Source organism: Nerophis ophidion, linkage group LG17, assembly GCF_033978795.1.
Source record: "Nerophis ophidion isolate RoL-2023_Sa linkage group LG17, RoL_Noph_v1.0, whole genome shotgun sequence".
In the NCBI taxonomy this organism is placed as follows: domain Eukaryota; kingdom Metazoa; phylum Chordata; class Actinopteri; order Syngnathiformes; family Syngnathidae; genus Nerophis; species Nerophis ophidion.
Window position 1 is genome coordinate 38,010,660 of NC_084627.1, and position 13,082 is coordinate 38,023,741.

The following is a 13,082-nucleotide window of genomic DNA, read 5'->3' on the forward strand; positions in this document are numbered from 1 at the left end:
CAGTAAGTCTTTGCTGTCGTCCAGCAGTCTGATTTTGTTTACTTTGTAGCCAGTTAGGTTTTAGTTTAGTATAGCCTTCCCTAAGCTTCAATGCATGTTCTTAGGGGCACTCATATTTCATTTATTTTTGGTTTAAGCATTAGACACCTTTTTACCTGCACGCTGCCTCCCGCTGTATTCGACATCTACAACACAATTAGCTACTGGCTGCCACCGACTGATATGAAAGAGTATAACACGGTTACTCTGCCGAGCTCTAGAGAGCACAGACGCATCATTTGCAGACTGTAATTACTGGTTTGCAAAAAATATTATTATCCCAAATAAATCATCTCCCACGGCACACCAGACTGTATCTCACGGCACATATTTGGTCAGACACTATCATTATGCCTCATTTGTAGGTATATTTGAGCTCATTTTTTTTCCTTTAAATCCTCTTCAATTTATATTTGCATGTCTCATAACACATTATCTGCATGTAATATTGGATACATTTCTGATAGCTGTTCGTGTGCCGTTTTGTCGCATTGCTGTGTGAATGTTGTAGTCATATGCTCTCTATTTGTTAGTCGCTTCCTTATTTAGCCACTGTGCACAAAAGGTTAGCTTTAGCTAAACATTTATGTCCTAAAATAAGGCCCCTGCAATAAAAGCAATATATTGTCGCCACCCGACATTATTTGGCATATTAATAATAAAAGCATTTCAACACGGCCATTAAGGCTCTTAATTTGTCTGCTGGATATGTGGTAACATATTGCGTCATTTCCGGTTCTAGCAGATTTTACATCCATCCATCCATTTTCTACTGCTTATTCCCTTTTGGGGTTGCGGGGGGCGCTGGCGCCTAACTCAGCTCCAATAGATTTTTTTATTTCAAAGGGGACAATGCAATTTCATAAAACAAATGACTACCATTCATGACCATGAATTGATTAACGTGGACCCCGACTTAAACAAGTTGAAAAATCTTATTTGGGTGTTACCATTTAGTGGCCAACTATATGCAATATGTACTGTTCTGTGCAATCTACTAATAAAAGTTTCAATCAATCAATCAATCAAAAACTACACATGGTTAAAAAGGCCAGAATTGTCTAGGTTAGTTGGTGTTGAACCCCAAGATGCAGAGAAGGAGGCAGGCATAGAATATGAAAACATGATTTAATTAAAACTTAACAAGAACAAACAAAAAGCACGCACGTGGGCGGAATAACAAACTAAGGGAGCTAGCACTGGAAGCTAGAAAACAAAAGGGAACTTTAGCATGGAAGCTAGTGGATAGCAAACAGAAAAACTTGAAATAACTAATGCTAACAAAAACAGCTTACCGCTACGACGACCAGGACAAAATGTAGCATGACAGGTAGTAGCTGTAACAAAACGACACGACAGGTAGCACGACAAGAGTGATATGTGGCAACGACAATACAATGATCCAGCAACTGACACAAGACAAAGCAGGTACAAATAGGAGCAGGCTGATTGGCAACAGGTGTGGCCAGGTGCCAATCAGCCGCAGCTGAGGAGGAACACAGCACACACGGAACAAGACAGGAAGCTGACAAAATAAGAGCACTAGACAGGAACTAAAGACAGGAGATACTAAACACAGAGGAAACAGACAAATACAGAGGAAAAAACTAAAACATAGACAAACTGTCAGGGGAAAGCCTGACAAGAATTAGCCAGAAGGCTATTTTTCATCTGTAGTCCCCTGGCCATGATGTAAAAAAAAGGCAGTAAAATTAGAATTTAAAATAAAATAAAAAAAGCACACAATACATATGATAAAACAAATAAAATACAATATCACAACATAACATTTATATATTATTTTCTCAAAATTGTATTAATATATTTGTCAATTTATTGTTAATGTCTGGTTACTTTCTTTAGTAACATGGTTCAATCTACACTTCTGTTGAAATATGAATAAGCACGTTATTCTTCTGTTGTTTGATTGATTGATTGATTGATTGAAACTTTTATTAGTAGATTGCACAATACAGTACATATTCCGTACAATTGACCACTAAATGGTAACACCCCAATAAGTTTTTCATCTTGTTTAAGTCGGGGTCCACGTTAATCAATTCATGGTACTATACTTTACATTAGATTCTGGCCTTTGGGTGATACTGCATTTGGGTATCAATCCAATACGGAGTCGTTACAGCGGCAGTATCGGTCATACCGATCCAGATACTGATACTTCAAATTGTTAACATCATTGAAGTATCACGTGTTTGATCGCAATTTGTATCAGACAAAACAGGATGGCGATGTGACAATATCTAAATAATTTTCTTATTCCATTTTAACACTTACAATATTTTGATCAGAATAAAGTCAATAGTGAAAAATAAGTAAACATAGGCAAAATATACCATTGGCTCTGATTTAAATCATTTGGTGTTTGCCCTAAAGTATAAAGTAATTTATTTCCCGAGTTTGTAAACAATGACCTTCATGTCTTTTATGTCCTTTGATGTTTCCCATGTGTTTTCATGGTTCTCACGTGTTTTTTTTTTACCCTTTTTTTGTTAACTTTTTGTATCTGCACTTTGACTCCACTGACTCAGAGCGCGTCAACTGCCTCAGAGCGCATTACTGCCATAAGTGGTGGAAAAGCGTATTACGGGGAAGCTCTCCGCCCAACATTAGTAAAGAAACATTGGATTGGTGCAGCATTTCGGCTCGTGGGCAAAATCCGACCCACCAAACACTTTCATTTGGGCGACCAAACATCACACAAATCATAAAACCGTCCAACATTATATAAAACTGCACATACAGATAATAATAAATAAATAGATATCCATTATTTTCTCTAGGGCGGGGGTCAGCTCTGCGGCTCTTTAGCACCGCCCTAGCGGCTCCCTTTCTTTCAGAGATGTGTGAAAATGGAAAAAGATGAAGAATAATTTTTTTATTTTTTTTTTATATATTTTCTGTAGGAGAACAAACATGACACAAACCTTCCAAATTGTTATAAATCCCATTGATTATATTAAACATGCTTCACTAATGACAGTATTTCGCAAGTGCCGTTTTGTCCTACCAATGTCAGCGGTCTTTGAACTCACTAGTTTTTTTGCATGTACTACTTTCTTCAACACTGCCACAGAAAGACGTGTTTTATGCCACTCCTTCTTTGTCTCGTTTTGTCCACCAAACGTTTTATGCTGTGTGAATCCACAAACGTGAGCTTTGTTGATTTTATTGATTTTCTGGAGTCCTTATCAGGCACATCAGACTTTTGACAAGAACAAGAAAGTTTGATCATATTACGCCTATACTGGCTCACCTGCACTGGCTTCATGTGCACTTAAGATGTGACTTTAAGGTTTTACTACTTACGTATAAAATACTACACGGTCTAGCTCCATCCTATCTTGGCGATTGTAGTGTAGTGAACGCAAGAAATCTGCGTTCAAAAGACTCCGGCTTATTAGTGATTCCTAAGGCCCAAAAAAAGTCTGCGGGCTATAGAGCGTTTTCCGTTCGGGCTCCAATACTCTGGAATGCCCTCCCGGTAACAGTTCGAGATGCTACCTCAGTAGAAGCATTTAAGTCTCACCTTAAAACTCATTTGTATACTTTAGCCTTTAAATAGACCTCCCTTTTAGACCAGTTGATCTGCCGCTTCTTTTCTTTTTCTCCTCTGTCCCCCCCTCCCTTGTGGAAGGGGTCCGGTCTGATGACCATGGATGAAGTACTGGCTGTCCAGAGTCGGGACCCAGGATGGACCGCTCGTCGGGACCCAGGATGGACCGCTCGCCTGTGTATCGGTTGGGGACATCTCTACAAAGCTGATCCGCCTCCGCTTGGGATGGTTTCCTGTGAACGGGACTCTCGCTGCTGTCTTGGATCCGCTTTGAACTGAACTCTCGCGGCTGTGTTGGAGCCACTATGGATTGAACCTTCACAGTATCATGTTAGACCCGCTCGACATCCATTGCTTTCAGTCCCCTAGAAGGGGGGGGGGGGGGGCTGCCCACATTTGAGGTCCTCTCCAAGGTTTCTCATAGTCATCATTGTCACTGGCGTCCCACTGGGTGTGAGTTTTCCTTGCCCTTATGTGGGTTCTTCTGAGGATGTCGTAGTCGTAATGGTTTGTACAGTCCTTTGAGACATTTGTGATTTAGGGCTATATAAATAAACATTGATTGATTGATTGATATTTGATCAATCCATGACAGCAAGTTAATCAATGCTAACATGCTATTTGGACTAGCTGTATGTACATATTGCATTATTATGCCTAGTTTGTAGGTATATATATTTATTTTCCTTTACTTGATACACCATTGATGGAAAACATTACAACATAGAGTATAGGCTACATGTGCAAACTTGGGCAACAACAAAATGTGTGTATCACAATCTTTATATGTCTGCAAGATGGGAAGGTGTGTGTAAAGCATTGCTTACTGTGTGTAGATTTTGTTAACTTTGTGAACATTTAAAATGTAGTGTGTAAGCAATTGTAAAAAACTGTAACAAAGTCTACACACAGTAAGCAAAACCACTGTGCCAATTTTCCTAATATTAGGCATTGACTCTGCTTCACAGTTTTTGCGAAATATTACACAACCCTTTACACACACCTGCCCGTCTTGCACACATATAACAATTGTAATATCAATCATTCAATCAATCAATCAATCAATGCAGCCCTAAATCACAAGTGTCTCAAAGGGCTGCACGAGCCAGAACGACATCCTCGGTTCAGATCCCACATCTGAGGCAAGGAAAAACTCAACCCAGTGGGATGACAATGAGAAACCTTGGAGAGGACCGCAGATGTGGATGACCTCCACATCTAGAGCAGTGGTTCTCAACCTTTTTTTAGTAATGTACCCCCTGCGAACATTTTTTTTAATTCAAGTACCTCCTCATCAGAGCAAAGCATTTTTGGTGGAAAAAAAGAGATAAAGAAGTAAAATACAGCACTATGTCATCAGTTTCTGATTTATTAGATTGTACAACAGTGCAAAATATTGCTCATTTGTAGCGGTCTTTCTTGAACTATTTGGAAAAAAAGATATAAAAATAGCTAAAAACTTGTTGAAAAATAAACAAGTGATTCAGTTATAAATAAGGATTTCTACACATATAAGTAATCATCAACTTAAAGTGCCCTCTTTGGGGATTGTAATAGAGATCCATATGCATTCATGAACTTAATTCTAAACATTTCTTCAAAATAAAATAAATCTTTAACGTCAATATTTATGGAACATGTCCACAAAAAATCTAGCTGTCAACACTGAATATTGCATTGTTGCATTTATTTTCACAGTTTATGAACTTACATTCATATTTTGTTGATGTATTATTCAATAAATATATTTATAAAGGATTTTTGAATTGTTGCTATTTTTAGAATATTTTTGAAAAATCTCACGTACCCCTTGGCATACCTTCAAGTACCCTCAGGGGTACGCGTACCCCCATTTGAGAACCACTGATCTAGAGGAGACCGGTGCAATGTCCCCAGCCGATGCACAGGCGAGCGGTCCACCCCAGGTCCCAACTCTGGACAGCCAGCACTTCACCCATGGCCACCGGACCTGTGCCACAACCCCCCAAACCCTGTCCACAAGGGAGAGGGGGGCAAAGCAGAAAAGAAAAGAAGCAACGATTTCCCCATTAATTTGAGCGAAGATGAAAGATTTGTGGATGAGGAAAGTGAGAGGGAAGGACTAGAGGAAAAAAAAGACGAGGGCAGTGGGAACGATTCAGATGTTTTTAGACACATTTACTAGGATAATTCTGGAAAAACCCTTATCTGCTTATTGTGTTACTAGTGTTTTAGTGAGATTATATGGTCGTACCTGAAAGTCGGAGGGGTGTGGCCACGGGTGTGGTGACCGCCAGTGTCTTTGTGGGAAGCCATGTTTCTCGACGGGGCAAGGCAGCCGGGCTGAGATTCCCCCCCCCCCCCCCCCCGACGGTCGGTGGCGGCTGGTGGGAGGAGGCAAAAGAGTCCGCAACTGCAGGAAGAACGACGTAAACTCTCCGCTCATATCTACGGTAAGAGCCGACTTATTGCCACCATTTTCTCACCGAAACATGCCGGTTGACATGTGGTAGAGAACCATGTTCGCTTAACCGCTCTGTTCCATAGTAAAGCTTCACGTCAGCTTTTGGGAATGTAAACAAGGAAACAAAGAAACACCGGCTGTGTTTGTGTTGCTAAAGGCGGCCGAAATACACAGCTTCCCACCTACAGCTTTCTTCTTTGACGTCTCCATTATTAATTGAACAAATTGCAAAAGATTCAGCAACACAGATGTCCAGAATACTGTGTAATTATGCGTTTAAAGCAGACGACTCATAGCTGCGATCGGTGCTGGATCAAAATGTCCACTACAACCCGTGACGTCACACGCACGCGTCATCGTACCGTGACGTTTTCAACAGGATACTATGCGCGAAATTTAAAATTCCAATTTAGTAAACTAACCCGGCCGTATTGGCATGTGTTGCAATGTTAAGATTTCATCATTGATATATAAACTATCAGACTACGTGGTCGGTAGTAGTGGGTTTCAGTAGGCCTTTAAAGGCCTACTGAAATTAGATTTTCTTATTTAAACGGGGATAGCAGGTCCATTTTATGTGTCATACTTGATCATTTCGCGATATCGCCATATTTTTGCTGAAACGATTTAGTTGAGAACATCGACGATAAAGTTCGCAACTTTTGGTCGCTAACAGAAAAGCCCTGCCTTTACCGGAAGTCTCAGACGATGATGTCACCCGTTGATGGCTCCTCACATCTTCACATTGTTTTTAATGGGAGCCTCCATCAAAAAGTGCTATTCGGACCGAGAAAACGACAATTTTCCCATTAATTTGAGCGAGGATGAAAGATTTGTGGCTGAGGATATTGATAGCGACGGACTAGAAAAAAATAAAAAATCAAGTTAAAAAAAACCCCGCGATTGCATTGGGACAGATTCAGTGGTTTTTAGACACATTTACGAGGATAATTCTGGGAAATCCCTTATCTTTCTATTGTGTTGCTAGTGTTTTAGTGAGTTTAATATTACCTGATAGTCGGAAGGGTGGTATCCACGGATGTGTAGATGCCAGTCTCTGATGGAAGTCGACGGCAGCTGTATGGACGGCACAAGCTCAGCTGATCTCCGGTAAGTGGCGACTTTTTACCACAATTTTCTCACCGAAAACTGCTGGTTGACATTTGGTCGGGATCCATGTTCGCTTGCCCGCTCAGATCCATAGGAAAGTTTCACCTACGGGAATTTTAAACAAGGAATCACCGCGTGTTTGTGTGGCCAAAGGCTAAAGCTTCCCAACTCCATCTTTCTACTTTGACTTCTCCATTATTAATTGAAAAAACTGCAAAAGATTCAGCAACACAGATGTCCCAAATACTGTGTAATTATGCGGTTAAAGCAGACGACTTTTAGCTACGTCACGCGTACACGTCAGCATTCCGCGACGTTTTCAACAGGACACTTAGCGGGAAATTTAAAATTGCAATTTAGTAAACTAAAAAGGCCGTATTGGCATGTGTTGCAATGTTAATATTTCCTCATTGATATATAAACTATCAGACTGCGTAGTAGGTAGTAGTGGGTTTCAGTAGGCCTTTAAGTGTGTATCAAACTGGTAGCCCTTCGCATTAATTAGTACCCAAGAAGTAGCTCTTGGTTTTAAAAAGGTTGGTGACCCCTGTAATAAAGCCACAAATCGATGAACGTATATTTTTTTATACACACACACACACACACACGCACGCACGCACGCACGCACGCACACACACACACACACACACACACACACACACACATACACACACACACACACACACACACACACACACACACACACACACACACACACACACTCACACACACACACACACACACACACACACACACACACAGAGCACCCACTGGCAGAAATGTAGATCGGCGCCTATGACACACCAATGGTTGTGCGCACGACGCGGAAGGATACATGTGGACAGCGCCTTCCTTAGACTCCTCCGCGGTGCTGAGAGGCGAACAGGAGCAGGAAGAAAGCAGTCCAGCATACACTCCCCACCATCATGGCACCTATCGGATTAAAGGCGGTGGTCGGCGAAAGTAAGAATCTTTATTTTCCTCACTTGTAATTAGCTTTGATGGTCGGAGTGCGAATACGCGTGTGGTTGCTGTGATAGTGGAAGTGATGGAGGGAACCTGCAACGGCTCCTGCGGCGCCAATGCGCAAATGTAAATTTGATAGGGTCAGAAATATAAACATCCCTCTACGACATTTGAGCTTAAATCTGCTTTAAACAACAGTTTATAAGAATATAAGATCATAGTAGAATGGCCTCAACTTAAATACTGAGCAAATTGGTTGATTAGCTAATTATTATTTTTGTCATCGATTCCATTGCTATCGATGATGATGATGATGACGTCATTTGAGGTTACTGACGGATCCTTAGATTTTCTGCAGAGCCTCACCCCTCTGGTGGATGCGTAAAATGCACGTTGGCCTGTCTTGTGCAGCACGTTAATGGCGGATCGTATCAGGAGCATTAAATTGGCTTTAAAGGCCGCAGTGCGAAACATCCACAACAGCATCCACACCTTTTGTGCTTGTACGTCATCCATGTGTACTGCACCATCAGCACAGTCACGTTTAAGTGTTGGATTCTATCAGTGATGGTGTCCTCCTGGCTATGAAGGTGCAGATTTATTCAATCAATCAATCAAACTTTATTTACAAAGCGCTTTTCATAAATTATATTTATATAGCACTTTTCTTTAGTGACTCAAAGCGCTTTTACATGGTGAAACCCAACATGTAAGTTACATTTAAACCAGGGAGCAGTTGGGTAAAGTGTCTTGCTCAAGGACACAACAGCAGTGACCCGGATGGCGGAAGCAGGGAATCGAACCTGGAACTCTGAAGTTGCTGGCACGGCCACTCTACCAACCGAGCTACACCGCCCCACATCAATCATATCAATTATATAATATAGGTTGATTGGCAACACTAAATTAGCCGTAGTGTGTGAATGTGAGTGTGAATGTTGTCTGTCTATCTGTGTTGGCCCTGCGATGAGGTGGCGACTTGTCCAGGGTGTACCCCGCTTTCCGCCCGATTGTAGCTGAGATAGGCGCCAGCGCCCCCCGCATCCCCAAAAGGTAATAAGCGGTAGAAAATGGATGGATGGAATTATATTATATATTATATTTATTCAATCAATCAATCAATCAATCAAACTTTATTTATAAAGCGCTTTTCATAAATTATATTTACATAGCACTTTTCTCTAGTGACTCAAAGCGCTTTTACATAGTAAAACCCAATATCTAAGTTACATTTAAACCAGGGAGCAGGTGGGTAAAGTGTCTTGCTAAAGGACACAACGGCAGAGACTTGGATGGCGGAAGCGGGGATCGAACCTGGAACTCTCAAGTTGCTGGCATGGCCACTCTACCAACCGAGCTACACCGCCCCACATCAATCATTAATCAATCAAAGTTTATTTATAAAGCCCTAAATCACGAGTGTCTCAAAGGGCTGCACAAGCCACGACGACATCCTCTGCTCAAGGCAAGGAAAAAGTCAACCCAATGGGCTACAATGAGAAACCTTGTCGGGGACTGCAGATGTGGGGACTACCCCATTATACACCCCGCCCACCTCAACCGACGCAGGGGGGGTTGGTGGCAGCGGGGTGTATAATGTAGCCTGGAATAGTCTTGGTTGCATGGGATTCTGGGTATTGGGTATGTTGTGTTACAGTGTGGATGTTTTCCCAAAATGTGTTTGTCAACCTAATGGGCTACAATGAGAAACCTTGTCGGGGACCGCAGATGTGGGGACTACCCCATTATACACTCCGCCCACCTCAACCGACGCAGGGGGGGTTGGTGGCAGCGGGGTGTATAATGTAGCCTGGAAGAGTCTTGGTTGCATGGGATTCTGGGTATTGGGTATGTTGTGTTACAGTGTGGATGTTTTCCCAAAATGTGTTTGTCATTCTTGTTTGGTGTGGGTTCACAGTGTGGCGCATATTTGTAACAGTGTTAAAGTCGTTTAAACTGGCACCCTCAGTGTGACCTGTATGGCTGTTGAACAAGAATGCCTTGCAATCGCATACGTGCGGCTGCAGAAGCCACATACAACACGTGACCTGACTGGTAATATGTCCGAGGGAATAGTCACTTTGAACCCCGCGAGTCTCCCGGACAAATCGGGAGGAATTGTATGCGTGATGCTAATAAGGGGCATTCATATCAAACTCACTGGCCGCACTAACACCAAATCTTCATATTTAATTGCGGGCCGCGTGTCTGAGACCCCTGGTTTATACATAGCACAAAGCAAAAAAAAACCCTCTGTATACAGTGTTGTTTCATTATAAATTTCAAGGTGGCTCCCATTATTTTCTTTATTTTGTGAAACGGGTCAAAATGGCTCTTTGAGTGGTAAAGGTTGCCGAACCCTGGGCTAGAGTATACAATTTGTTTTAAGATGGGACTTAAATGCTTCTACTGAGGTAGCATTTCCAACTGTTACCGGGAAGGCATTCCAGAGTACTGCAGCCCGAATAGAAAACACGATAAAGCCCACATCAGGGCAAGGAAAAAGTCAACCCAATGGGCTATAATGAGAAAACCTGTAGGGGACCGCAGATGTGGGGACCTCACAACGCCCCCGGGGGACCGGTGCAATGGACTTTGAGTGGATCTAGTTAATAGTGTGAGAGTCCAGTCCATAGTGGGGCCATCTTGAGTGGAGGCAAATCAGCAGCGCAGAGTTGTCACCAACTGATGCACAGATGAGTGGTCCACCCCAGGTCCCGATCTTTGGTCACCTAATAACCTCTCCACGTAGGAGAGTGGGGCAGAACGGAAAAGAGACGGCAGATCAACTGGTCTAAAATACATAAAACAAATGCAACGCTTCCTCTGTGGTCACCTAATATGTGCCTCCCCCTCTCCGTGAAGAAAATGGGGGGGGGATGATCAGAAAAGAGACGACAGATCAACTGGTCTAGAATGGGGGTCTATTTAAAGGCTCGAGTATACAAATTAGTTTTAAAATGGGACTTAAATGCTTCTACTGAGGTAGCATCTCTAACTATTACCGGGAGGGCATTCTAGAGTACTGGAGCCCGAATTGAAAACGCTCTATAGACCACATAAGGGCAAGGAAAAACTCAACCAAATGGGCTACAATGAGAAACCTTGGAGGGGATCGCAGATGTAGGGACCTCCCCACCCCCTCGGGGGACCGGTGCAATGGACGTCGAGGGGATCTAGTTAATAGTGTGAGAGACCAGTCCATAGTGGGGCCATCTTGAGTGCAGACAACGGGTCTAAAATACATGAAAGAAATGCAACGCATACCTTTGGTAAGTGTCGGAGTGAGAAGAGGTTTTAAAATAATTAGCGCATGCTTACTTTGACCGCATGCCTTTGGTAAGCGCAGGAGTGAGAAAAGGTTTTAAATTAATTAGCGCCCCGGCGGCAATTCAAGGAAATACAGTAACTCAAATGTTGTTTTGACAACAGCGGTTTACTGTGTATGTGGGTGTCAACTGAAGCGGGCACTTTTTAGTAATAAGAAAATCTTGTTACACAGCCTTATAAGTTGATCGGAATAGATGGGTTGTTGACATAGACTTTACAATACTTTTAACAACACCTGAGTCACGATAAGTTAAAATATTGCTATATAATGTGCTATTCTACATAGTTTACAGAGTAGAAAGAGTTGAGGACATCAGTCCTCCTTAAGTTACAATTGGACCAAAAATGTACTTAAAAAGATCCATCCATCTATTACTATAAGCAGAGAAGCCCAGACTTCTCTTTCCCCAGGGAATAGTTTTGTGTTTGTCTATCTTCACATAAGATAACACCTTCTATCGCTCGGCTGTCGAGAGCCTGCTGACGTACTGCATAACAGTGTGGTACGCCAGCTGCACTGAAGCAGACAAACAGGCGATTCAGAGGGTCATAAAGTCTGCACAAAAAATCATCGGCTGTCCCCTGCCCTCCCTGAAGGATTTACACAACTCCCGTTGCCTCAACAGAGCAAAAAAACTTTACCAAGGACAGCACACACCCTGGCTTCCACCTGTTCGACTTGCTACCATCAGGCAGGCGCTACAGGTGCATCAGAGCCAGAACAAACAGGCTCAGAGACAGCTTCTTTCCCAAAGCTGTCACCATGTTGAACTCTAACTTAAAATAATAATAATTCACTCCTATACAATATCATGCCCTAATACCCTACTGTGCAATACTACCCTTCGAGTGCAATACGTCCGACACTGATTGTTATTTATTACTTCGGTACTCTTGTCTTGCAGTATTTTGTATTTGTACTTCTATAGTGTTTTGTATATTGTACAGGATTGCTTATTATTTTTATTGGATAGTAGTCTGTTTATTTCAATTGCTAGTTTTTCCTTTTTACCTCTTATGTCATTTATTTCACCCCATATTTGTTCCCACTACCGCACCTTAAGTCGGAGTCTTTAATCTCGCTATATGCAAATATAATGACAATAAAGTTCATTCTATTCTATTCTATAATGCATCCTGTTGGTTAAGTAGTTTCTAATTTGTTTATTATGATTGATTGAAACTTTTATTAGTAGATTGCACAGTACAGTACATATTCCGTACAATTGACCACTAAATGGTTACACCCGAATAAGTTTTTCAACTTGTTTAAGTTGAAAAACTTACGTTAATCAATTCATGGTAAGATGATGTGATTAATTGTGTCAAATGCTTTTATTAAATCCATAAACACTGCAGCAGCACATTTTTTGCTATCCATAACATTGGTTATCTCCTCCGTTATTTCGATGAATGCCATTGATGTCGAGATGTTGGCTCTGTATCCGCATTGGTTGTCTGTGAGTGTTTAATTCTTCTTTATGAATTTGTCCAATCTGTTAAACAGTTTTTTAATACTTTTTGAGAATTGTGGAAGTGGAGAAGCAGTTATGTAGTTTATAAACCGGTGTTTGTCACCAGTCTAATAAATCAGTACGACGTTTGCTTTTTTAATTTTGT

The 13,082-nt window shown here is 41.7% G+C and overlaps 1 protein-coding gene across 2 annotated transcripts in view; it reads left to right on the forward strand.

The window, feature by feature from the left end:
• Window positions 1–7,997: 7,997 nt before the first annotated feature.
• LOC133536410 (syntaxin-binding protein 1) overlaps window positions 7,998–13,082 on the forward strand; it is a 92,877-nt gene continuing 87,792 nt past the window's right edge. For both annotated transcript variants that reach the window (XM_061876904.1, XM_061876905.1), the window contains exon 1: window positions 7,998–8,129. In XM_061876904.1, the coding sequence (XP_061732888.1) occupies window positions 8,093–8,129 (37 nt within the window). In that variant the 5' untranslated portion in view covers window positions 7,998–8,092. The remainder of the gene's footprint in view (window positions 8,130–13,082) is intronic.